General features: G+C 52.5%; 1 protein-coding gene and 2 non-coding genes across 6 annotated transcripts in view; 1 reads left to right on the top strand and 2 right to left on the bottom strand.

The window, feature by feature from the left end:
- VAC14 (Vac14, PIKFYVE complex component) overlaps window positions 1-26,172 on the bottom strand; it is a 50,963-nt gene that overhangs the window by 23,478 nt on the left and 1,313 nt on the right. For 2 of the 4 annotated variants that reach the window (XM_046899411.1, XM_046899412.1), the window contains exons 2-12: window positions 24,433-24,583; window positions 22,134-22,371; window positions 21,412-21,474; window positions 20,186-20,293; window positions 19,260-19,369; window positions 18,045-18,151; window positions 17,176-17,310; window positions 16,822-16,974; window positions 14,949-15,009; window positions 8,302-8,446; window positions 7,651-7,716 (exon numbers count right to left, since the gene is read on the bottom strand). In XM_046899411.1, coding sequence (XP_046755367.1) covers window positions 7,651-7,716; window positions 8,302-8,446; window positions 14,949-15,009; window positions 16,822-16,974; window positions 17,176-17,310; window positions 18,045-18,151; window positions 19,260-19,261 — 669 coding nt within the window. In that variant the 5' untranslated portion in view covers window positions 19,262-19,369; window positions 20,186-20,293; window positions 21,412-21,474; window positions 22,134-22,371; window positions 24,433-24,583. The remainder of the gene's footprint in view (window positions 1-7,650; window positions 7,717-8,301; window positions 8,447-14,948; window positions 15,010-16,821; window positions 16,975-17,175; window positions 17,311-18,044; window positions 18,152-19,259; window positions 19,370-20,185; window positions 20,294-21,411; window positions 21,475-22,133; window positions 22,372-24,432; window positions 24,584-26,172) is intronic. The other 2 variants (NM_001030564.2, XM_025154155.3) reach the window with 1 other exon arrangement.
- Window positions 16,012-16,082, bottom strand: TRNAG-GCC. Its single transcript has one exon. It is a non-coding gene; the product is annotated as a tRNA-Gly (tRNA).
- On the top strand, window positions 24,930-25,000 carry TRNAG-GCC. The gene has a single exon. It is a non-coding gene; the product is annotated as a tRNA-Gly (tRNA).

Raw genomic sequence — 26,172 nt, 5'->3', positions numbered from 1 at the left:
CTGCTCCCTTGTTCCAGCAATCTGCTCAGCCTGTGTAACTATATATAGCACTTCTGGAGAAGTTATTACAGGTTGGTGCTTTTCCCCCCCCAGCTCTTCTCATGTCTCGAGCTATTTTGGGTCCCTCTCCAACCCGCTGTCCTTGGGCCCAGACATCTCATCACTCTTCCCTGATGCTCTGAGCGTACCAGGGCTGCCAGAAAGGCCTCACTGCACGGCTGCACCCAGCACAGGACATTCAAGTGCAATGCTGAGGACCTCTCATGCATTCCCCAAGGCCACGGGCATCTCTCTGTAGAGCTGCATGAGATGGGAATTTAAGCTACCAAGAAAATGCTCACTGCCAAACAAACAAAAAAGGATGACATCTTTTTACAATGTGCGCAAGTTGAAAATGGGACCCCTAATAACGTATTGCACGGATAGCTTAAGTTATTTAGTGTAATTACAGCTGATTTTTAGGCCCCATTAGCCTGAGCAGGTGGTTCTCAGGGCCGGCCGTGGGAAGGTGCAGAAGCACTACAAGTGGTAACCATGCCTGGGAGGACCCCATGGGCATAAACACAATGAAACCCCAGTGGGGGCAACTGAGGGGAGGGGAAAAGATGACAACAGCAGCCTTGGCAATGAGGAACCATCCCTGAGGACAGAAGAACGCAGCCCAGCCTACGGCTGCTCCGCAATGCTGTCACGGATGGGACCTTGTTGCCACCATGGGATGTCACCAACGTCATCAACTCTCGTCCTCTTACAGGGAAGGGAGCCCATGGTTCCCCACAGAGAGAACTCATTCCTCTCCCCTTCCTGGTTTTGCAGGGATTTCAAGCCTTGGTTGCCGAGATAAAGGAGGCAGGGGCAGGGATGGAGCAGGACGTGGCATGAGGGACATGGTCAGTGGGCACAGGGGGATGGGCTGGGGGTTGGACTCGGTGATGTTAGTGGTGCTTTTTTCCAAGCTTAATGATTCTGTGGTTCTATGACACAGTCCCAGCCCCCTGCCCGACTGTGGCAATGCCCACCTTAGGCTACCAGTCTGGATATGCCAGCATGGACGACACCAGCAGCTTCAACAATAGGACCACAACTGAAATCACCCCTGTTGCCTCCCAAAGCCTTAAATCCCACAATTTACCCCTTCGTCTGCACGGTCTGGATTTCCTAATTGCAAAAACATGGAGGAAATAAGAACCAGGAGGGACGGCGCATAAAGACCCAGAGGATGAGGAGCAGTGGATATGAAGAGCTGGGGTTCTCCAGCCGTGGGAACGAGGCAGGGAGCCCAACCTCCTCCCTGTGTGCTGCAGAGCAGTTCCCAGCCCCGGTGGGACGGAGCAGAGCCAGAGCGCTTGGTATGCGCTGCACATCCCTGCGATGGAAGCTGGAAGAAAGCAATATCCTGCAGGAGCACGGGGCTGCCACTGCCATGGCAACGGGCTGGCTGCGCCAGCAGAGCCGGTCCCATCCCTCTGCAAAAGGGACGGAACCATTCCCAGCTCCTGGGCAAGGGATGGGTCAGGCAATGGGAGAGCATATGGGAGCCCAGCGCTGGGCACTGCGGGTGCCCTGGGGGATTTTTAGGGTGTGGTAGCCCTGCAGTGAGGATGTGAAGAAGGTGGGAGGCCCCATACCTCGCACAGATCCCAAAGAGCCCCTTCCATGTCCTGGTGAGGACACACGCTGATGCCAAAGAGCGTTGTGGTGGTGGTCCTGCAGTGAGGACTGCCTCTGCCCTGCCTGGAGTCTCCAAGTGTGATTTCCCTGGGGGCTGCAGGAGCCGATGAGATTCACGGCAACACATTTCTCCTTGAGGCCAAAGAGCAGGAGCAAGCCCCTAAAGCAGGGTGGCTTTGCAGGACACACAGTGCTGCAAACAGGAGGTCCGGCTGCGGGTTGGAGCAATACTCAGCCAGGAATGGGTTACGGGATGGCTGTTCTAAATAAGCAGCTATTTCTCAGCCCTGGGAGCAGCGAAACTGCTCTCCACATTGCCTCCAGAGCATGGATTTTGAGGGCACACAGAGCAGAGAGCCGTGGGTCTCTTCAGATGTAGGTCAGGTTCATTTGTCTCACGTTCTGGTTGAGCCGAGCCTGTAGCAGCACTGCCATCATGCGTGCTGGCTCACGGAGGGGCAGGTGGATGGATGCCCCTGTGCTTCCTTGGGTGCCTTCCCACGTGTAGCATCACCTGGATGCTCCTGGTGCACCCGCGGATGGGCAGAGCCACAGGGTGCTGCATCAGCTGCACGCGATAAGGGCACGGCCTGAGCTCCTGAAGGTGCTGCTATTTAAGGAAAACCCTAAAAAAAGAGAAGATTAAAGCATGCCTACACTAAGCACAGCCCTGTATGTCCCTGGGCAATGACAGGGACGCGTGACACCACAAACAGCCGAGCAGAGCAGACGATGGAAGCCCAGCTGGAGCGTGATGCCCCCGGGGTGGAGAAGAGGAAGGGCTGTAAAAGCACTTCTTCAAAAGGCACTGAGATTGAGGAGCAGCACTGCCACACCGCTCCTTGCCCTGCTCTGCCACTCCTGGCAGCCCCTCGCTGCACCGAGGCTCCTCCAAGGCATGCAGAGCAGCATTTATGCTGCTTTGGTGGGTTTTTTTCGTCACTCTGAAGCTTTCAGATGTAACTGGGAAGGGGGGAATGAGCCGTCCCAGAGCCAGGAGTGCAACCAGCAGCATTTGCTGGGCCTCAGGCATGCAAGGTGCGAAAAGCAAACTCACATCCCCCCCTCAGTGGCTTTAAGAAAAAGAAAAGAAAGAGAAGCCCACCATTAATCTTCCCACAGCAATGTAACCAGGGCTCTTTTCAGGCTCCCAGCACAGTGACTTCTCTCCTCTGATCCTGCCAAGCCCTTTTCTTTCTCTTCTTTCACAGCCGCTGGGTTTCAGCCTGCTGCTGGGAGGGGATGGAGCAGCGCTCCTCACATCTCTGTGGCATTTGCTTCAGCTGGCAGAGCAAAAAGAAGGCTTCCTTCCTCCCTCTGCCACAGGAAAATCCTCCCAGGCCATGCGAGCATACCTTCACGGCATCAGCAAACACAGCAGGAAGGGGGGAGGTGGTTCACTGAAGCTAAGTGCAAGGCCTGCACCTGGGTCATGGCAACTCTCGCTGCCAGTACAAGCTGGGGGTTGAAAGGATGGAGCACAGCCCTGCTGAAAAGGACCTGGGGGTACTGGTGGCTGGCAGCTGGGCAACGTGCCCTCGCAGCCCAGAAAGCCAACTGTACCCTGGGCTGCATCCAAAGCAGTAAGGCCAGACCTAATAGCGGCCTTTCAGTATCTAAAGGGGCTGTAAGAAAAAAGGGGACAGACTCTTCAGCAGAGTCTGTTGTGATAGGACAAGGGGAAATGGCTTCAAAATAAAAGAGGGGAGATTCAGATTGGAGCTAAGGAAGAAGTTCTTCACACTCAGGGCGGTGAGGCAGTGGCACAGGCTGCACAGAGAGGTGGTGCTGCCCCATCCCTGCAGGCAGCCGAGGTCAGGGAATGGGGCTCTGAGCACTGCTGGAGCTGCGGGTGTCCCTGCTCAGAGCAGGCAGTGGCAGCAGACGGCCTTTAAGGTCCCATCCAACTCGGACAACTCTACAACAAACTACGTACACATGTACTGCAGCCCTTACCCTCCAGTCCCTAACCACGTAATTACAGCCCTATGCTGGTGCTGAGCCAAGCTGCTCCCCGTGGCCCAACCTCCCCCCGAGAAACCTCCCAGCCCTGCACGACGTGGAGCACAGAGCAGCTTTCAACCCGGTGCCCTTGCTTTTCCTTGAGTCCTTATGGCACACAGAGAGCATCATTCCACCCCGCTGCACCAGGCAGTGTGATTGCTGCTCGCGGGCTGCCTGCACGGACGTAAGGTTGGGCAGACCGCATTTTCCATGATCCAACTTAAATTATATACCTCTCCCGACACCCCACCATTAAAGCCCTAAAGTACACCCTCCAGTGCAACTTCTCCTCTTGAGAACGGGTCACCTCCCTGCTTTGCTATCCAAGCGCCTGGAGTCTCTCTCTGGAAAATATTTATCACATAAATATCAAAATATTTATAAAAATCCTGCAAACAAAAGCCAGGCACGCTCAGTGCTCCCCTCCCTGCATGCTCCCCTCCCTGCATGCTCTCCCTGCTCCCTGCTTTGCACGGGATCACAATATTTTAGCGGCGGTGAATGAAAGGCTGGGAGCTGGAGCACAATGGACCTAAAACCAACAGAGCACAACTGAAAACCAAACCTCGCGAAGACGGCGATTCGCTCTGGCACAAGCTTTTGTTAGGCTTCATTGTGCTGGGGATCGGGCGCAATGGGAGAAATTTGCTGGGATTTAATAGGACGGCACAGCTCAGAGAGCTGCCAGAAAGCAGCCCAGTGCTCAGAGCCACCATGCTTTTGTCACCAGGGAGTAAAATACACTTGTGAATGAACAACGTGCTGGGCTGAGGACAGGGCCCCAGCTCCCCATCGCTTGTCAGGTGCAGAAGCAGACTTCCAAAGGATGCAAGCTAAGAGATCACTGCGATTTTCTTGCTGATTCCAAAGCCTGCATTAAGGCAGGCAGATTTTCTTCTAGTAGAGTAGAGGGAGCTGGGCTCTATCCTGCTTCAGATCAGACACCAATCCCACCTTGGCCACTGTTCCCAGGTAGCAGCGATAGGCTGAGCGGTGATGGCCTCAAGTTGCACCAGGGGAGGTTCAGGTTGGATATTAGGAACAATTTCTGCTCCAGAAGAGTGATGCAGTGGCACAGCTGCCCAGGCAGGTGGGGGCGTCACCAACTCTGGAGGTGTCCCAGAGCTGTGGGGATGTGGCACTGAGGGACGTGGGCAGTGGGCAGGTGGGGGTGGGCTGGGGTTGGACTTGGGGATCTGAGAGGTCTTTTCCAACCTTAATGGTTCTATGATTCTATGATTCATTCACCAGACCCGCTGAGTCAGGCAGAAGTCCCAGCCCACAAGGCCAACAGCAGCAGATCAGCATGAAGGGGCATGTATGGAACTCCATGTTGGAGCTGGAGAAAGGAAAACGAAGCCAAACAAAGAAAATAAATGGGGTCGTAACTCCACATTTTTCTCTGCTGCGTTCACCTAAGTACAGCACCTGGGCTCCAGGCTGGGATGAGCTGAGCAGCAAGGAGCTGCCCCTGCAACAGTGTGCAGAGGGTGATAACCCAAAGAGCAGGTCCTGTCCTCTGCAGCAGTGCTGCATTTAACTTGAGCGTGGCACAGCCCAGCACACTACAACCCAAAGGGCACTGGATTGGGGCTTCCACTCTTGGCCACCTCTGACATCAGCTCTCAGCCTCGTGCCAGCAGGTAGCAGAGCTGAGAAAGATGAAAGCAGCAGCTTGTGCAGACAAAAACATTCTCCCCAGCATCCTGCTATCTCGGAGCGGTACGGAAGTTTTTAACCACATCAAATTTTAACTACAGCTTTTACAGGTTGCCTTCAAAACCAGCTCACAAACGCACGTGGATGGGCAAGGGTGCCACTCGGCGCACGGTGACGCAGTGCAGCGATGCAGAACCTGACAGCCAGGAGCCTCGCATCCCAACTTGTCTACATATCAAAGGGAACTGCTTGCTTCAGCCTCGCTCCAGCTTCTCTGTGTTGCATCTGTGGATCCTAACTGGGTCTCTTGGCAAAATCTGGGCGCTGACATTCCAGCTCAGCCATCCCAATTTGTCCTCACCCTTCTCAAAAATGCCAAGCTTGTAGCCCCCCCCTACTACTTTGGCCATTTCTATTTTCTCAGCAGAGCTGGTTGGGAGCCAGCTGAGTGCTGATGTTTAATGGATTGACTTGTCGATGGATTTCCTCAAAAAAAAAAAAAAAATCCCCCCCAAACATTTAAATAAATAGAAGTCAGGATTAAATAAATCAGCTTAAAATTACTTTTGAGCCATTCCCAGTTATGTCACATGGAGGAAATGCATCACCAGGGTCCTTTCTTCGCTGCTTTTTTCAAATATTAATAAGCAGTGTAATTGCAACATGACTCACAGCAGTCTCCTGCCAAGCTGGAGAGCCTATCTGCGAGATGCAGGCTTTCTGGAGCATTGCAAAGGCAGATGTGTGCTTGGGGACTCTTTTGGAGAGGTCTGCGTCGTAAGCAGCAGGGTATGGAAAATGGCCAGGCAGCCGCTTGCCTTTGCAAGTGCAAGTCATTCCCTTGCTTGCTCATTCCCTTCCCTCCTCTCTTCACAGCCCCCTCGCACAAGGGATTTATTGTGGTGTTGGGTGCCCTGAGCGTGTAATCTGGCGCAGAGAGCGCGTGATTTCTATTCCACGAGGAAGGTCTGGCGTGGGAAACGCCGAGGATCTCTGGCAGCTCCGTGCAGGATGCATCCAAACCCAGGGCAGCTGAAGGCAGAGGTGTTACCGGGGCCTGAGCCAAGCGAGCCAAAGCTGCCAGCAACCCACCCGAACACCACGAGTGCTCCAGAGTGCAATGCAGGGGCAAGAAAAAGAGAAAGGTGCCAATACGGAGGAGACCAGACTGGGAAAAAAGTGAAGGAGCTAGCTTGGAGTTGGAGAGTTCTGTATTGAGAAGCCAAAGAGCAGGCAGGAAGGCACAGAGAGGGAGCCCAGAGCAAGCTGGCTCCCCCATGACTGCTGGATTCGTTTTGCTCACTCTGAGCCAGCCCAACGCTGCTGCAGATCTAACAACAAGGTGGCAAGCTGCTGCCAGAAAGCTAACTCCTAAAGCACAGCTTGGGGCAGATGGGCTTAGTCCTCAGCTCTGTCCCTAAGCCTAGCATGCCAGGCCCAGGTGACAAGCCTGCTGGCCGAGACCTCTAAGCAACCTGATGGAGCTGTAGGTGTCCCTGCTCATCGCAGGGGAGTTGGAATAGATGGCCTTTAGGGGTTCCTTCCAACTCAAACGATTCTCTGATTCTCCCCAGCACTGCTGCTCACCGGCCGGGCCCAGCGTGGTTGCTCAGAGGATGTCTCAAAGGCATGTTGACACAGACTATGAGGTAGTGTCTGACTTCTGATTCAAAGGACATGGGAAGGGGGGAAAGAAAGAAGCCTGCCCCGCAGTCTGGGGCGGCATGTTGGTGGGGGGAATGTATATGTGCTGGGGTGGCTCTGGGAAAAGCCAGAAGAGGCTTTGGGGCACCGAGCATAGCTCCACCAGGCAAAGATGGTGGTGGCTGCTGCTTAACCATTTTGCTAGGGCTTGCCTCTAAAATTTTCCAACATCTGCAGGAAACAATTCCCTTCCTATGTTCCCAGCTGCCACACAGTGTCTGAATTCACACTCACCAAGGACCTGGCCAAGACCCGTTCCCAGGCATGGCACTGGGGTCTTGACTCCCAGGGTGGGAATTGAATCCCAGGCAAGCATAGAAGATACATATGAGTAGGTTTTGAGGGACCGGCTCTCTGAGGATGCAAAAGAAACCAGTCTAACTGAGACAGGAGGGATTTCAGCTGTGCAAGAGTGCAGCTCTGGGCTCACTGCACTGGTCCTTGTTTGGTTTAGCCAACAGGGCTGAATGAACATCCCGATGCCAAAGCTGGTCAAGCCCTTGAAATCCCTTCGTCCAACCCAACCATACCTGACAAAGCTTCTCCAAAGCTTAGCTGAATGTGGGGATGGTGGGCTTCCAGAAAGACTTCTGCAGGGGCTGCAGCACTTACCTCATCTGATTCATCTGAGAGGGTCCGCAGCAAGATGGGGAAGAGGCTGTCGGTGTGTCGGAACATCTAGAACCAGGGAGGTGAATGGCATCAGTTCCACAGGACAGATCAACACCCACCGAAGGACCTCGAGCACTCCCTGCGAGGCTGCTGAAAGTTTCACCAGCATTTTCCATCTCACCTGGAAGCATCTCCCTTAAGCTACTAGGGTAGTAGCAGCCAACCCCCTCATGAAAAATGCAGGCAGACACTTGGTTACAAAGCAGTCTGCAGGCAGGCCTACTTCTGGGGCAGCACAGCACAGCTGTATCCACTACGCATGCTACAAAGGCCCATGACCAAGTCACACAACCATTCCTAGTGTCACCTATCTACTTTTTTTTCCTGCAGAGCTACACCACCACCAAGCCCCACTGACCAACTTCAGCCTAGGGGCTTGTTGATCCCACAGTTTTACCCCGAAGTGCCTTGGCATTCCAGCAGTGTCAGCCCCGTGGCAAGTCAGTTTTGTACTTGGGCCTTCTGTAGCACCTCCAGCTGATCCAGATCCCAGCAGATTAAGGAACAAAGGCTAAAGTTTGGGTAACCCTTTCCAACAAACTCAGTCCCATGGAGGAAGCAATGGGCTCATGTGCTGAGTCCTGAACCTACCTTACGAGGAGTCTTGATGTACAGGTGATAGAGCCATTTCAGGACTGCAATTCTGGTCATCATCCCAATGGATGTATCATGAAGGTGGCAATCCAACACCTGAACTATTCCATCCAGGTTGAGTGTCACCTGAATTCTCTCAGAGCTGCACAGAAAGGAGAAGAGCTGGCTCAGCACTGTGATGCCCAATGCGATCCCCTCATGGTGGAGAGGTCTCTAACACACCAGAGCCTGCATCCAACACCTCAGCTCAAACAAGAGGAAATCTAAATCATCCCTATAGCCTGTTAGAAGAGCCAGGAGGCAAGCTCAGGGCTTGCAAGGGGTCATAGCAATGCAGGCCAGGCATATGCTGCATGCATGCAGGGAATAAATTCAGCCTGAGGATGGAAGATCAGCAACACCCAAATAGCTCTGGCTTGGCTGCCCGCAGGCTTCCAGCTGCTCCAACCACACAGCCTCACCCATGCTGGCTTGCTGCACCCCACTGCTGCTTTCCTCAAGTTTCCACATCTGCTCTGAAAGGGAGCAGCAAACACCATGGGTCCAAAGAGCAGACATTTGCCCATATGGTGTAGGTTAGCTTCTGATTGGCATTACAGGAATGGGAAGCACGGTCAGAGACACAGCGGCGCACCAAAAACCTGCCTTGGAAAGAACAGAAATTTTCCAGGCTTCAAGCTTTAGTACCTTCCCAAAACAGCTGGTACCTACATATGACAAAACACCACACTAGGTGAATCCTGCAGCGCAACTACATCGAGGAACTGGTCCCTAGCGCAGTCATCAGGTTTGGGGTACAGAGGCTAAAGACACAACGTTCACTCGGGACCCAACTCAAGCTTGGTTGGTTCAGACACCTCCAGAAAATGTCCAACCAAACGTCCTCAAACTTCACCCATTGGGGACACTCCACCAGGCAAGGGCACTCAGCCCCCACTAACCCAGCCGGCTTGCACCACGGACTGTAGATGGTGCAGTGGTTTTTGGGATGCAGCTCTCTGCTACGGGGCTGCCTTGAGAGCTTAAGTCACTCCTCTCCTGCTTGAGCTACTGAATTATTCAAGGCTGGGCTGAGCTCCTGCAGGTTTTTCTAGCGTGCTCAGAGCTCCTCTGCATCGTGTTTGATAAGAAATCCTAAGGGGCAGATTTCTCATGGTATAATTTGCAAGTAGAACGGCGGCTTAATAGGATTTGATCTTCCCCAGGACACATGTTGGAAGGGCGAGGCGAGGAGGCTGCGGCCCCCTCAGCCCTGCAAATATCCCACTGCTTCATCTGCGTCACTGAACAGATGCTTGGGCCTGCAAATTGCATTTTGAGTTGGCCTAAGTTGCGCTTTGATGTTGCAAACAACAGCCGAGGGCCAAACAATCAAATGTTCAGAGTGGAGAGGAGGAGAGATGGGTTCAGGCCATTGGGTGGCTTCTTCTCAGGGGCCTCGATATGCCCAAGGGGAGCAGCATCCCAGTGGATTTAAGGCCCTCTGAACCTGGAGAGCTGCTGATGAGTGGAGCTGCACCTTTCACCCCCTTCCCAGGCCCCCTATTCTTGCTCCCCACTTCTAACAAGCACGTGAACAGCTCGGATGAGACTGCTCTCCCCATCCCCTTCCTGCTTTTCCCAAGGAGCCAGCTCTTCTCTGGTACACAGCCCGCGCTCCACCTGCCACCACGAGGCTCCTGATTGCAGAGCAGCACGAATCCTTGACCTGATTACATCTCCACGCCAAAATACACCGTGTGCCTGCACAGGATGGAAAAAACTCTGGTAATGTGAGAAACGTGCCTGGTATTTGCAGAGGCTGATGGAGGGGCTGGGCTGAGGTGGCCCCGATGCTGCTGCGAGACAGACACAAGGGATGTTCTGCTACGGAGGAAGGGACCAGCACAGCAACAAAGCCATATCCAGACCTGCTCATGCAAAAGGAGCTCATCAAAACCCATTACCCAGTGATAGAAGATGGGGGTACAGCGGTGGTCCCATTGACCACGCTCCTGCAGGCTGGAGCAGCAGCAGATTTCTGTGCCGCTGCGTTTCGAGGGAGGAGGGCACTGCTTACGCACAGTGAGCACTGCTGCAGCTCTGAAGCATGCTCACAGCTCGCCGTGCATCCCGGCTCTCCCTAATCCCCAGGCAGCCCAGAGCGGGAGCTTGGGAGCGAGGGTAATGGCATTGCTTTAATGTGATCCTCTCGGGCTGATATGCAGGCTCCCAGTGTCGACAGCTGTGCCAGGGCAGATGTCAGATGCGATCGCTTCCATCTAACCCACTACCCTAGATTCTCCTCCGCTGTGCAGCCCTGGCACCTCCTCCACGGTCCATGTGCTGCAGCAAGCAGTTTTTCTGGCGGATTGAGCAATGGTGGGAGCTGCACCAGGCTCTTGCCTCTGGATATCGGGACCTTTTGCTCAAGCTGAACAGGCTGAGGCAGCTGAGCCACCCCCTCCCCTCCCCCAGCACGTGGTCTTGCCATTTCACAAGGCATCCTCCAGCATGGGAACGCTTCCCGCTTTCCAAGTGCATTCAATGCTTTTCACCCCATTTCCCTTATCAACTCATTTTCTCAGTTCTTCCTTTTCTTCATGGGCTTCTGCCACCTCTCTCCTCAGCGGTTCCTTTCCACTGCCAATCTCTGAGCTGTCATCTCCCTCCTGGCCTCCTGCCCAGCCCAGCTGCTTTCCCGACCCCATTTTCAGACAAGGTTAAGGCCCAGGCCAGGCTCTAGCCTTTAAGCGGGCTCAGCAAGCAGCATTGCCAAGGGTGGAAATATCCAGGTTCTTTCATTGTGGTCCAAGTCACAAGGGCATATCCCATATGGGCTGGCAGCTGTGCTGCTGAACTGGCCTGAGCTAGTGGCCAGGAGGTAAATAGCTCCTTTCTGCTCCCTGTCCCACAAGCTGTCGCTTGTTCATCCTCTATCACTCCTATTTTGATGCTCTTGGCTTCCTCCTGCTCGCTGAGATCTCCAAATGCTGGAGGAGCACAAACTGCTCTCCCACTTACAAGGCTTGATTTTAGCAGAGCAACCCAGTGCAGCAAGCTGCAGGCACCAGGGTAGAGAATGAGGTGGCACGCTCGATGTCCCCTGGTCAGCAAGGGACAGAGCACAGCCCATCTCATCCCTCCACGGCATGCAGGAGCAGGGCAGCCCTCCTGCACCATCTCCTGCTCCAAACCGCAGAGGAAACTCAGGAGGAGCCTCCCCAAGAAGGCACGTTGGAGCCAAACGCTGCAATTTCAGCTTCCTACTAAGCCCTAACAACCATTCTTCCAGTTGCCTGATCTAAACACAGCTGAGCCACGTGGCAGCAGTGTGCCCTCTCCGCAGAGGATGAATGACATCTGGCCGTACTGGAGAAGACGGTGCTGCTGTCCCTGGGGACACGATGCTTGTCCTCGTGGCTCAGGACTGCCAGCCCTGCCCGAGAGGGACGTCACACCATGGCCATGGGCTGCTAGAAGCAATCTGAAGCGATGTCCCAAGGTCACCAGGCCTGGAAGACTGAGAAGGAGGCAACCCTTCCTGACCAATAAGATGGTGTCAGGACACCAAACTAACACCTGTGTACCTAATTCTGCTGGATGCCTAACCATCAGCCCGGCAGGATGGCTGGGAGGTGTTCTCAAGCCTTCAAGCCTTGTTGATGCAGTTAGGCAGCTCCGACGACCTAAAAAATGCCTTCCAGCCAAGCTGGTCCAGCGACGCAGGACAGACGTCTGCTTCTCTTTCAGCAGCTTGTGCTCCAGGAGGGAAATCAGGGCTCTGTTCCAGCAACCACAATTCCACTTCTTCCTGATCTGGGCTCAAATTCACAATGGCAGGGGCAGCTGTGTCAGCTGGGCCACGGAAGGGCTTCAGAACCTCTGAAACCTGGTACCATCTCTGCTGCAGAAGCTGAATGCAGGAGTTCTGCCTCCCTGGGAAGCCCCGAGGCCCCTGCAGTCCCTGTCTCAGAACAGACACGGTCCTTACTTCCAAGTAAACGCCACCAGGAAGCTCTCTCCAAGTTCCAAGTGAAGCCAGTGATTACCATGGAAGCATTCTGGACTGCCTACAGCACATTTTAGGAGTGGGGGTGGTCACTTTGTGGCCCCAGGAACGTGCCCAGAATCCACCTACAGAGCATTCAGACCTCGTCATCTGCTTGGACTGCATCTTCACGCAATGCCTTCACAGTTCCCCTCTCCTCTGCCCCTGCTGAACGAGGTCCTCCTCCTCTCACTGCTGCTGCAGTGTTATCCTTCTGCAGGCGTCTGCATGGGGAGGGCAGGGGAAGGGGCGTGAGAGCCGGGCGCTGGCGCAGGGCCTGGCTTCATCCCTTGCTCACAGGGGGAGACCGGGGGAAGCAGAGGGAATGAACAAAAACACAAGCAGAGTGATTTCATCTTAAAAGGCAGCTGCAACTTCCTCTGCCCGCAGGCTTCCCAGCTTTAAATGGCAATGGAATGGTTTCCTGCAGTCCTGCCTTGACACCCAGTGGGCACTCGGTGTGCAGGCAGCTGCCTGCTCCCCAGTGGGAGTTATGGCTGCAGCTGGCTCCTGCTGCCCTCCCAGCATGGCATCTCATGGTGCAGAGGTCTGTGCTGCTGCTATGCCAGCTACCGTGCTCCACCAGCACTAGAGGTGCAATTCAGCTGTCCATGTTCTTAAGAGACAATTTTCCAACAGAACAGAACCCCTGGATTCCAGCCACCCAAGTGGACACGCAGAATGATGGGCACAGTCATGTACAGCCCACCCAGCTCCATGCCAGCTCCCCATCATGAGAGCCATGGGGAAAATGCTTCAGGTCCTGACGGCGGCCAGCATGGTGCTCACACAGCACGGGGAAATGGCCATCCTGGCAGGTGAACTCCATGACAAAACCTGGCATCTCCCATTCCAGAGGGCTTAGGAGAGCTCAAGAAACCTCTCTGCAAACCCAGGCAACCTCACCTCCACACTCTCTTGTCTACAGTGCTCCAAAATGAGCTCTCGTTGCTTGATGGGGCATCTGGCAGGAGCAATGAACATCCACCACTAAGCGTGGGGTGTGGAGACAACAGCATCCCCCACGTGTCCCACTGAGCTCAGTCTCACTGTCTTCACTCTCTCTCCCTCCCAGATGCAAGCTCTCCAGGACAGAGATGCAGTTATCACGTATCCCTTTGACTTAGTGCCTCATTTTCTCTCCTCCCTTTCCAGCTTCAGCCTCACGCACACCCACTCCAGCACCTGCTAAACTTTATGGGCTGAGTCTGCAGCCATGCGTGTGGGAGGCTGGCAAAGAGCAGGGCCAGGATGCAGCAAGCACAGGGAAGCTGGGGGAAATCACTGAAGAGCTATAGAGTGAAAACTAGAGACAAATGGAAACAATCTATGCTTTTGTAGGAGGAGAACAATCAAGAGCATCATTAAGGAGAGGGAGTAGATGGGCTTTGCGGGAGTGCAAAGAGGGAACAGAGAGAGACAGAAAATCAAATCTGAAAAGCTGACACTTGCAGTGCTCAGGGATGTTACGATGGGTATCACATGTCAGACTGCTGGCAGGATGCAGCCAGAGTAAAGCATGCTATTTTGAGGATCACAACAAGGTATAAATATACGTGTGAGCACAATAGAAGCATGGCAAATAATGATCTCTTCGGAAAGGTACTGCAGGCAGCAGGAGGAAAGATGGTTCTAAAAGCAGATGGATTTGCTACTAAATTCCCTGGCAGGTGGATGGAAAGAAAGGTATTTGCAGGGGAGATGATTTAGATGAGATTTTGGGAGCAATCATGCTGGGTATGAAGCAGCAATCTGCAGACGTGGGCCTGATGGATGCCACACAAGGCTGGCAGGGGGACAGGCTGGTGGCAGGGGCTGCAAGGACACCTCATCCCTCAGGCAGCTGGAGCTGGGCTGCATGCCCTGAGCCATGCCTCAATGCCTGCCCTACAGCACCGTGCTGTGGTGGGCTGCCAGGACTGCAGGGCTGCAGCAGCACGAAGCTGAATTTTAAGCTATTCCACTGGCTCCAGATGGTTTGTGTCCCCCTTCTTCACATGAGATTGATGCCTTCGCATGAGATTAACTCCTTGCAAAGGCAGGAGGGAACCAAGAGTCTGCTATTGTGGTCAAGCTAGAAGAGCCACTACCACAACCAACACCCACATTCTCCCTTCTTTAACCCTTCTTTTAGCAGGGATCTCCAGCCAGAGTGGCTTGAATACAGAAGAGGTGCAGAACCCTGAGTGCACAGACACTCGCTGCCTTCCTAGGGAGCTCTGCAAGGTTTCTTGAGGGGGCAACACCTCCATTTAAGAGGACTGAAGTACTGAAACAGGTTACCCAGAGAAGTGGTGGATGCCTCATCTCCAAAAATATTCAAGGTCAGGCTGGATGGGGCTCCAAGCATGGATGGGGCTCCAACCTGATGGAGCCGTAGGTGCCTCTGCTAATTGCAGGGGAGTTGGACCAGATGGAGGTCCCTTTTGAAGGTCCCTTCCAAATCAAACAATTCCACGATTCTGCCATTGAGACAAGACACTGAAGTGCAACTGCATCCCTCTGTCATGCATTCCACTGCAATCTGAGACCCCATTTGTTTTCCAGCCCACATCATGCTTCCCACAGCTTTGCCAGCATCCGTCACTCACAGCCTGTAACAACCAGTTCCTACCTGGTTACTGTGCAGACACTGGCGTTGCTCACGCTGGAGTCACCAGACACATCCAGAGAGCCTGCAGGCAGAGAGAAAGGAGACACGGTGAGTGGGATGACAGGGAAGACAGACAGCAGGAGCAGCATGACCTTCTGCAGGCACCTCCAGCCATTGTTTCAGGGCCCTGAGGATCCCTTTTCCCTGTAGTGAGCACTGCACACTCATCATCAAGCTTGTGCACAAAGCTAGTACAGTACAACCACCAGGTAAAATGCATGCTGTGTATGCTCAGACCTGTGCCCCTGGGCCTCCCTCTTTGTAACAGGGGCTCAGACAGCCCCAATGAGCTCAGACAGCCAGGAACCTTGTGCTATGCTGCTCAAATTACAAGATACACATCCTTGTAACAAGGAGCTGAGGACTGGAGGGCTGCCTCCCAAAGTCCAGATTTCAATGGCCACAGGACAGCACATCAGCACAGGAAGGGCTGAGCACTGGGTCATCCTCACCTGGCCAGATGTTCCATGTTGTAGCTCCATATGGAAACCAATATACTCAAGCAGCTTTACAGTCTCTGCTCCATACCAGATGGGTCTCTGCAGAGCGACTTTAAATCAAGTGCACAGCTTGGCTTTGTCCCACTGAAGCAATCTTTCAGCAAAGGGCTGCTGAGATTTTTAGAGAGCTTGAGCTGTGCGGGACTGCTGTGCAAGTCAAAGAGCCTGTGCTGGGCACCATTTGAACCTGAGTCTTACAAGCTCAGTGACAAAGCATAAAAAGATGAACTTGGCTCCTTATGCCCCCTATTGCCAGCTGCCTCTACTTGCACACAGCAGAACTGCCACATCAGCACAAAGGGAGCACAGGAAAGATTTTCAGCTGTAAAAGCATCACCCTGATCCTGCCTCCTTGTAGTGGCATTATCATCTATGCAAAGGGGTAAGTATTAAAGCAACTTTTAATTGATATTTTAACCAAAGATTGTCTTACGACAATCAGGGAAGAAGCAGAAAAAAAGAAAAAGTTTTGCTGCTCCAACAAGGCATTACATTTTCCCCCTCCATCCCTTCCAAAAAGTTGCTGCATTGGCCGGGAATCGAACCCGGGCCTCCCGCGTGGCAGGCGAGAATTCTACCACTGAACCACCAATGCTGCGCTGGCTGCTCCCTGCACCCGCCGGCTGTGCTGCTCATCCCAACTGTGCATGCTGACAGTGCAGTCATGCTGCCCCAGGCTGCTGCACGCCTCCTCACCTCCTACCTGGCTGCTGCTGCACAAGAAAACCCTTCTGCCTTTCAATTTTCACCTTCTCCGTCCCCTCCTACAGCAGGATTTTTCAAGCCCTGTTTGTGGGCAATGCTACAGGGAAGCACTGGGCTGAACGTGCAACCCCAGAAGAATAGATAAGCCCATGTTGCACATATTTCATGTGCCTGGCCAACACAGATGTGTCAGAGGTAGCTTTAGCCATCCTGGGACAATGGCATCTGTTGGGGGGGATACTGGAAGGTTAAAGGCACTGCTGTCTGCAGGTATCGCTACCCCCAAAACCTTATCTGTTTTGTTTCTTCCCACGTGAATACTCTTCCAGGCCTCCCATCACAAGTTAATGACCATGGTGATGTGAAATGTGCTGGGATGTTTACCATGCAGTACTGCCTGGGCTGCAGTTTGGATCAGAAACCTGCTTTGCAGGCGACAGAGGATCACACTGAGATAACTGAGACACACACACCAATCGTGTGCCTCAGCAGAGGATCATCTGTGAAACAGGACTCCAGGGCTCATGGAAAGTGAAGAGGTTCCCTGCCACAGGCAACCAAACCAACTTAAGACCTTCTCAAGACCTTTCCCCAACCTTCACCACACGTCCAGGCCAACAGGGACTCACCAGTGGATGCTGCCTCTGGCTTGGAGACGGGCTCTTCTGGGTTGGGCTCTGCTGACAGGGTTATTGACTGCTTGGCCTCATCCATTTCATCGTCCTCTGGGATGACAAGCTTCATCAGACTCTGGTTGCACACGTTTGCCACCTCTTTGATGTCTGAGTGGAGGCAGTGTAAGGAACACGCAGTCTCATGCATGCTAGGTGCCATACTTGGCCAGTGACAGAGAAGCCATTGCAGCCCAACCACAGCTGCCTCAGCTATCTCCCTTCACATCCAAATGGTTGGGGTGGCTCTTAGCACTCAGGGGGCAGGACTCCCCCTGGCCCTCTCCGGGAGCAGCTCAGTTACAAGGATACTCTTCTTGCGATCATCATAGGAGAGACATGGCAGGACAGCAGTCAGGATCCCTGAGGAATAAGGCAGCATCACTCGGCCAGCCAGCTGGATGAACTCCCTCATCCAGCACATGGCAGTCAGCTGGATCAGGTCATCTGGAAGACACAGGATAAGCAGAGGTGAGGGCAACGACAGCAAACTCCACAGGATAAGGACTGCTTGCAACCATAGAGCTGACTGGACTTCAGCAGGGCTCAAAGGGAAGGACCTCTTCCTCAACCAGAGTCTCTGGTCTGGACAAACTCTAGTATGGGATCACACAGGAGCTAGCCAAGCTTCTGGACAAGATAGATATCCTTCTCAGAAAGCGCACTGAACTGCAGCTGTATGCAGTTGTATCACTGCATACACAGCAGACCCTACGGTGCAGTACTAACACAAAATATCAGGCACATCATGTTTAACTGTCCTGTCAATGCAACGAGTACCACCTCAGGTTCTTTCTCAAAGCAAGTCCCCATGAAAACCTTTCCAGATATGCTGGATAACCACAGGTGCTACCCACAGCCAGTTAGTTATCTTTCAGACACCACCACTACTGTACACTTGTGATGACACCTGTTCTGTATTTGAGGTGGAAAAAGTGGTAGTGTCAGTCATGGGAGAACTGCTCCAAGAGCATCACACATAGACAGATCTCCTGAGAGAGCTGCCTGCCCACCCATTTTTCAGCAGGCTTTTCATGCACAACAGCAAAGAAAGGGCAAGAGTGCAAGGTGGTATAACATGGCTGGTAAACAGGAAAACCCTGAGCCTGAATCAATGGGTTGGCACTGCAGACCCAAAGATGGATGCTCCAGCTCCTGCCAGCTTAGCACTGAACACTCACCTGCAGCCTGGCAGTGGATCACCAGGATATTGGCCATTTCTGCAAACTTGACACTAGAGGGATTCTTCTTGATCTCCTTGAGGAACTCCCCAAGAGCCACCTCACACCTGAAGGCAGACAGACAAGTAAACACTCCTTTGCCACCAGAGAAGTCAGAGAGTAGCCTCCCACACACACACAGTGAGAACACGCATGGCACGGCACTTGTATACATCTACTCTGCCCCAAATCAAAGGCTGCAGACTCCTGTAGTGCACGTTGGCATCCACAACAAATACAAATCCATCCCAAGGTAACAGACAAGCTCTCTTATCTGCACCAGGGACAGCCTATAGAGCAAGAGCAAGATATGAGCCACAGACCCTGGTACATCCGCTCCATTTTGGGTCCAAATTTACCCTATCCCACACACATACCAGGAAAGATGGAGGCAATGGAAGTGCCACACATCTTCCCTTCTGAGAACGAGCACACGTTTGGGATGGGGAGCACAAAGGGGAACAGGGGTAGGGGTGAGATGGGAGGGCAGATCCCCAAAGCTCTCAGTACTCGTTCCTCGATACGTATACCCTAGGAAACAAAGGAGTATGATAGGGCCTGGCAGTGGGAAAGACCCAGGCTTGTCTCAGCACTTATGCCCTATCAAACAGGTCCAGTCACTTTCTTCCATTGCAAGAGCTAAGATCCTCTGATCTCACTGAGAACATCCAGCCACTCCTCTGTTTCAAAATGCTCCTCTAACCTGAGTCTTAGCAATGGATCTGAAAGGCCAGCTCACAATACTTGCATGTTCTTTGCACCCAGGAGACTTGAGATTGGTGCTGCACCTTGCTGAGAGGCTGCTCGCAAATCTCCTACCCCAAAAGCACACGTGAGTATCCCTTTTACAGTGGTGCACAGGGGTGGGAGAGGTAATGGATGCACTGAGTGAGAACAGTTTGTACCACAGCACAAACAGATCACAATGTCCCCCACAGCCACTGCAGCCACAACAACCTGGCGCAGGGAGGCTTTGGCCAAGGACACTCTGATCCACCAAACAAGCCAGCTAGGTTGCCCTTGTCTCCCACTGTGAGCGTGTAGTTTAGCTACAGTTATGTAGAACTGCAAACAAATGAAGAGGGTGACTAACACAATGCATGAGCCTGTTGCATGGAAATGCACCGGCTCCAGAGCAAAACACAGACCTGGCTCCCAGCCAGCCTTCACACTCACATTTTCCGTATCTCTTTACTGTTGTCTCCCAGGATCTGGAAGAGCCCATCCAGGATTTCTGGCAGGTAATCCAAAAGGTTGATGTCAGGCACAGACTCTAAGACCAGGATCTAGCTCGGGGAAGGTACAAGAAAGAAGATGGGTGAGTTTCGGAGAAGCTAACTAACATCACCAGCACAAACCTGGTGCAGTACTGAGGAACACTGAGCTACAGGAAGGAGGGGAGCATGGCTGCCTGTGTGGGACAGGGAGGGAAGGACAAGAGGATAGCATGGAGCTGCCCATCTCAGAAAGAAGCTGGGCTAGCAAAGGAGGCAAGGGATCAGACTGCAGCACTGCTGCATTTCCAATCACAGCTCCCTAACAGCAGGGATGACAAACAACTGCCAAAACGCCAGCAAGCAGATGTGGAACGACAAACAGCATGGCTGAAATAGAGTCCTGAGGCACACAACCCCCCGCAAGGCCCTGGTCAGATATTAACAGCTTCTGCTTTGCACAGAAATCAGAAAGTGAATGGAGATCACTTGCTTCCTGGGCAGCAACATCTCTCCATCACTGCTGGGTTTGCAGGAGTCCCTTAAACTTGCACGTGGAAAGCAAACAGTAAGGTGGTGTCCCTTGGGAGACTGTAACCTCTAGGTCACGATACATTTATTCATACAAGCAATGCTTGGACTGTATTTTCTAACTTGCTGTGCAAAGCTGTGTCCCACGGGGGCAGAAGTGCACCATCACGTATGTGTGACTGCAACAGTGATGTGAATGTGACAGGGAGCTGGCATTTTAAAGAAGCAGAAGTCAGAAGTTGCTGACTTAAAATAAGGCCTGAGAAATCTCAGGTCCCTGTGTTCACACCTCACTGTGGACATCTGCTGTTTGCCCAGGCAGGGGATGCCGGCACACGTGGCTCCGTGTGTACCTACCCAGGATATGATGAACTGACGGGCATATTGGTTGTTGGAGTAAATCCTCTCGCGCAGCAGCGGGATGAAGCCTACCAAGTCAAACTGGTTACTCTCTGTCACGATGTCCTGCATCAGAATGTAACGTGCAATCAGAAGGTAAGCCCAGCACCCAGCACACGCTGCCCCCACCCAGCCATGTCCACCCAGACATTTTTAAGGCACATGACAGGGTAAGGATCACAAGATGCTGACAAGCGGCTCATCAGAGAGCAGCAAGCTCTCCTGGCTGTCGGGAGACTCTGGGAGAAAGAATCATATGGTTTGTTCAGGCAATGATGCAGGAATTCCCCCTCGGGCAGTGAATAACTGCGTGCTGGATGCTCAGAGGAAGGCTCCTACTGCCTGGCTGAACAGGAAGAGGGTGGGACCTTCTCTGATTCATGCCTCACTGGCGCATCGCACACATGAGCAAGCAACTTTGATGTAATCATATGTGTCAGTGACTGGAGAGTCCCCTGGCTTTCTCTTAGAGCTCTTCCTATACGCTTGACAGATTATGCTGCATAACAAAGTCCCTCACACCAGAGCAGTGAAGCAGATCCCCTCTGCTCTGCAGGTTCCCAGCAGGAAGGACTGCAACAGGGAATGTGGAGACTGCACTAACTGCTGTGCTAATGAGGAGACGGGTGAGGAGAGGGGGCATGACCCGGCAGTGAGCCACTTCCCTCTAAGTGGAACTGTGAAGTCTGCAGAAGTAAAAGCTCCTCAGCAGACGGAACAGGAAGAGGAACCAAGTGCCCCCACTTTGGAAGCAGCAGCTCTGATCTTTAGTTCTCTTTGTTCCTCATTTAGGTACAGGAGAAGGGAAGAAAACTAGACGAGCAGCCTTTCTGCTGTCCAGGATGGAGGTGCAACTTCCCTCAGACTAAATCCTTGCTTTCCCAGAGACCTGGCTCCCAAGAGCTAAATATCCATTTTGCACTGCAGTCATTTACGAGCTCCTCAAACAAGCCACCAGACTCTCAATTTATCAAGCTACAAAAGTGACAGAAATAACCACTTTGGCAGAAGCTTCAGGATCACAATGGGATAGTTTTAGCAGGTGCCTGCTAGATCAGCATGTCCCCATGAGAACTCTGCCATGACACACGTCAGGCAGTGTGCAGGCACCTGCAGGCACATTGAAGCTGCCTTCCAAGCTTGCCTCCTGCACCAAGGATTCTCAGCTAGAAGGGGAAACACACCTTGAGAAGTCGATCTAGGAGCTCAGAGCCACTTTTGACATTTGGGTCAGGATCAGCAGCCAGCTGTAAAGAACAGAAACAAAAGTCATTGTAACAGCAGGTCCCAGGCCTTTTCCCATCTCTGCAGTGGAGCTCCCAGCAGGTTCACAGGACTGTTGCTGTCTTTCGATATTGTTGGAATGGACACAGAGAACCCTTCATCTCTGACTCATCATTAGGCTCCAACAAATTCTCCAGAGAGACTTCCTTAGGGAGATATCAAGCACCTACCACCTTCCCACACTAGGAAGGCTTCCATGTGTCAGCACTCACACTGTGGCAGACAAAAACAAGCTTACAGTGATAAGCTGCACAGATGAGTGTATAGAGATGTGCTTTTGACCCTACATGACTCTAAAAAGCTGTGATGCTGCAGAGCCACTTCGCAGTGTCTTACACCACTGAATAAGGCGCAGAAAAATGCATCTTGGTGGTAGAAACCAAGAACAAGGTACCTTACAGTGAACTCTGGCATCCCCAACACCAGTGGCCAGCATGCTGCTGCAGAAACATTTTGTGCAGTCCTTCAGACATGCCTGGCCAAAGCAAACCAGTTTCCTTAAAAAGATAGTATCAGACAACTTGGTTTGTTTGATCCTGGAAAGAAGAGCACTAGGGAACAGGATGTACTATTCCAGTGAAGGAAAGGAAAAACCCCAGGGGTCTTAGAGGAAGCTTCTTACCTTGCTGAGGCCATCAAAGAGCACATTGAAGTGTGGGAGGACAGAGCCTCTGGCCACCTTCACAATGTTATAGAGGGCCTCACAAGCATAGTACCGCAGCCGACTATCAGCATCGTTGAAACACGTCAGCACTGGTTCAATCAGCTCCTTCAGGTAGAGCCCAGAGTCCTGATGGACAGAAGGAGACTGGTGAGTTGAGAACCATGGGGAGAGGACAGAGATGGCACTGCCGTGTGTCCTGGAATAAAGCACAAGGGCATGGTGCAAGAATTCAGGCCCATGGTGGCCTATACTTGGCCCAGTATCACTACTATTTCTATTTGCTGCTACAGTCCCTCTGCCGTAGGTGCTGGTTTCTGTGTAAAGCCATTGAGGTTTCCAGGACACCCCAAACACCAGACAGCAACAGATCAATCCTACCCACAACCTCACAACTGAGCAAAGCAACACAGCTCCCAGAAGGAGGTGCAACGCAGTAGAGCCACATCTGTTGGGTTATTCTTTGTACCATCCAGAGCTGGGCAGCAGGAAGGATGTGGTAATAGAGGCTTCACAAAGAAAACCAGCACTCACCAAATCACCTCCAGAAAGACCAACTCCACCAAGGCCTGAGCTACCAGAAAACAGGCAGCATTAGTGTGTGCAGCTGCTTCAAGTCAGGTGCTACAGCTCCTGAAGCTTAGCTGGACACAGCTGCTAGCTGAAGCAACTGGAGCTCTGATTTCCAGGCAAGAGCAGACAGTGCTGCTCCACTCTTACAGAGAGCATGCTTGTTGCTTTTACATGCTGAAGTCCGTCCTCCTGAAAGAGCCATGCTAAGGCAGAACATGGGGCAAACAGGCTGCGGTTTCTCAAGCATCTAGCAAAGATGAAGCAAGAAAATCAACCATGTGCAGACCAGCAGATTAAGGAGTTTAGCTCTAACTTTTATCAGAGTCCCTCAGGGCCACCAAACACAACTCCTCCGTCCCCCAGAGCACAAGCTGACCTGCCCCAGTGATGTCCAGAAGGCAAAGCAGGATTAAGCTTCCCAGCTACACCTCTAGGACACTTTATGGGCTGACAGCAGAACAGAGCGCTGCTGACCCAGAGGGGAGTGATATGCAATGAGACTCTGCACTTTAACAATAGGATGATGAAAGGAGCATTGCTCAGAAGCATGTGGCCATCAGCTTAAAGGCTGTTAACCTAAAAGACATCAGGCTTCAGAGTGTCTGTTTCAACTGATTATGACTCTCATTAGAAGGAGACTAGCCAAATTAAAATACACCTTGCAGTGCTTCTAACAGAGACAGTCTGCTCCTCTTAAGCCCTGTGCTTTCTTTACGTACACCCTACTACAAACCCAAATGACTCCTTTCCTTGTAGGCACTTTCCAAAATGAACTCCACGTGGTTTAAATGAAAAGCCCAATGAAGCTCTGAGTCCACGGAGTCCCTGCTCCACTCAGCGGGGATCTGTGTGCTCTGGCCTAGCCCCAGAGGTAACTTACTGAGCTTATTCCTTATAATGAGAGGTAAGCAAGAGAGGAAGCCCTTAATTGGGATGGAAATCAGTCAGCTTTCAGCAGGAAGAGCACAGAGGGCATCCATGTAACACCTCCAAAGCTAGACTGAATGATTAACGTTTTCAGCAAGGAAAACTTCTACCAAATCGATAAGAAGTTGTAACTTAGGCTAATACAGCTTTACACCTCACACTGCCTGCTTGCTTTGACCATTACTCTGGCATGATTTGGTCTGAAATTTAACCACACTTCCCTGCTTATGCTGCCGGAGTGTGGTGAATTGTGGAAGGAAGGGCTATACCTCTTGTAAGTTCCATTAATACCAACTCATATTCAATTTCTGCCATCTGGGTAACCAGCTGCGCATACAGAAATAGAGACGATGTCACCATCCGTCAGTAGACAATATATTCTGCTTTTACACTTCAGAAGAAAGAGTTTGGCTTCAGCTGACTCTTAAACAGGACCAGTCCTCAGCTGCAACCTGCTGAGTCTAGCCCTATTTTCAGCTCAGCAGCAACACTCACTCAAAACACATCAGCTGGAAACACAGATGCACTGACACCAAGGCTGGGGAGCTGCCAAGGTTTGACCCAGGCCAGAAAGCACTCCAGTGCTCACAGCACGTGGCTGGGTCCGCCAGGGAATCTCATTCACAACCTGGTGTCACACTGCAACATGGGAAGCCACGCAGCTGGGGAGCAGCCAGCCCCAGTCTTTCCCTAGCACGCTGGCCCATGTGGAGCACAGTTCCTCTCCCACTACAGGGAGCCAAAAAACACTCATGCTTACCTTGCCCAAGGCAATGGAACAAGCAGCCAGGCCGATGAGTCCCCCTTTCCGGCTGTGGGGGTGTTGGGAGAGTGCAAACTCCTGCGACAGGATCAGGATCACATGCTTGATTTGAGATGTGTTGTTCTGAGCCACAAACTCTCGTACCAGCCTGGGGAGAGAAGAGGGAAGCACATAGGAAGCCACAGATTTTGTCTCATGCAAGTGCCTGGGGGCTCAGCTCCCTGTGGCTGCCAGAAAACAACTTTTACAACGGAGAAGGTGGATTCCTTCCATTCCCAAGGGACTGAGAGGCAAAAGAAGCCACCATGACCTCACGCAAATACCCTCTGCACTGAGCTGTACAACTTGTGCCGAAGCAGGTCCTGCCCCACCTTCCCTTCTGTTTGCTTACCCACTCTCACTTGGAGGGTGATGCCCATCAGCTCAGCAGCACCACCAGCCTCCCCAGCAGCGCTGGGCCAAGGCAGCTGTGCAGGCAGCTGCACACAGCTGGAGCATTGGTGGTTCAGTGGTAGAATTCTCGCCTGCCACGCGGGAGGCCCGGGTTCGATTCCCGGCCAATGCAGCACAACAATTTTTCTTTTTTCCTTTGGCTGCTGTATACAGGATGAGGACAGATGCCTCAGTATCTCAGCCTCAATAATTACTGTTACTTCAACCTGTGATGAAGGCACAAAACTTTCCAACGCCAAGCCCTATATGCTTTTTTTTGTTGCTGCTGTACCAAATCTGGCCAACCCCAACACTCGGTATCTCGCTCTCAGCTCCCCGTTCAAGTCTCAGCTCTGCACTAACCCTGCCCCAGCTGCATGAAGCCAGACAGGCACTGAGGGGCTTGGAAACCTCATGCTGCCCGCTTCTAGCTGGCTGTCACTCTCCCATCACCTACTGCATAGTGGAGGCAAATCATTACAGGAGATATTTATGGTCTTCTCCCCACTACGTGATGAATGTCAGCCTCCTCTCACCCTGCTGTGAACAGAGCTGCTGCCCTCTTTCTCCTTGGAGGCATCACAAAGCCCACCTACTCTTCTCCATCCCAAAGCTGAATTTGGTAATGGCCAGAGCTGGCGCCACTCTCACAAAATGCTGATCCCAGGCCGACAGCTCTGCCTCCCAGTCCCACCCAGCATCACAAGGAGCATGCACTGAGCCCTGGCAGCATGGAGGGAATCTCTTTACAGCCTGGATTTAACGAACAGAGTGGGGTTTTGGTTTGAAGTGGAAAAAAAATAGTGATATCCCAGGAGTCAGGAGGGGGACCGACTTTTTATGCAGGTGGATAGTGGTAGGACAAGGGGGGAGGGGCTTAAACTGGGACAGGGGAGGTTTAGGTTAGATATCAGGAAGAAGTTTTTCCACTCAGAGGGTGGTGACGCACTGAACAGGTTGACCAGAGAGCTGTGGATGCCCCATCCCTGCAGGCATTCAAGGCCAGGCTGGATGTGGCTCTGGGCAGCCTGGGCTGGTGGTTGGTAACTCTGCTCACAGCCATTCTATGACTTTATGACCCCCCTGAGTTTAAAGGGCTCAGGGGTGAACTAGGGAAGCAAGAGGCACTGAACAGCAACGTACACAGTGTGAGGGAGCCTGCACACAGCAGGAGCTGCTCCACATTACAGGGCAGAGAGCTGGGAGGTACCTGCACTAAGGCAACAAGTCCCTCCTCACACGATGCTGTAGGCATGACAATGTCATGTGCAGTGATGTTTTGTGACTAGTTTAGGTTGAGCTAAA

Source organism: Gallus gallus, chromosome 11 (genome assembly GCF_016699485.2).
Source record: "Gallus gallus isolate bGalGal1 chromosome 11, bGalGal1.mat.broiler.GRCg7b, whole genome shotgun sequence".
NCBI classification, from domain to species: Eukaryota; Metazoa; Chordata; class Aves; order Galliformes; family Phasianidae; genus Gallus; species Gallus gallus.
This window is presented reverse-complemented; position numbering and strand designations above follow the sequence as displayed.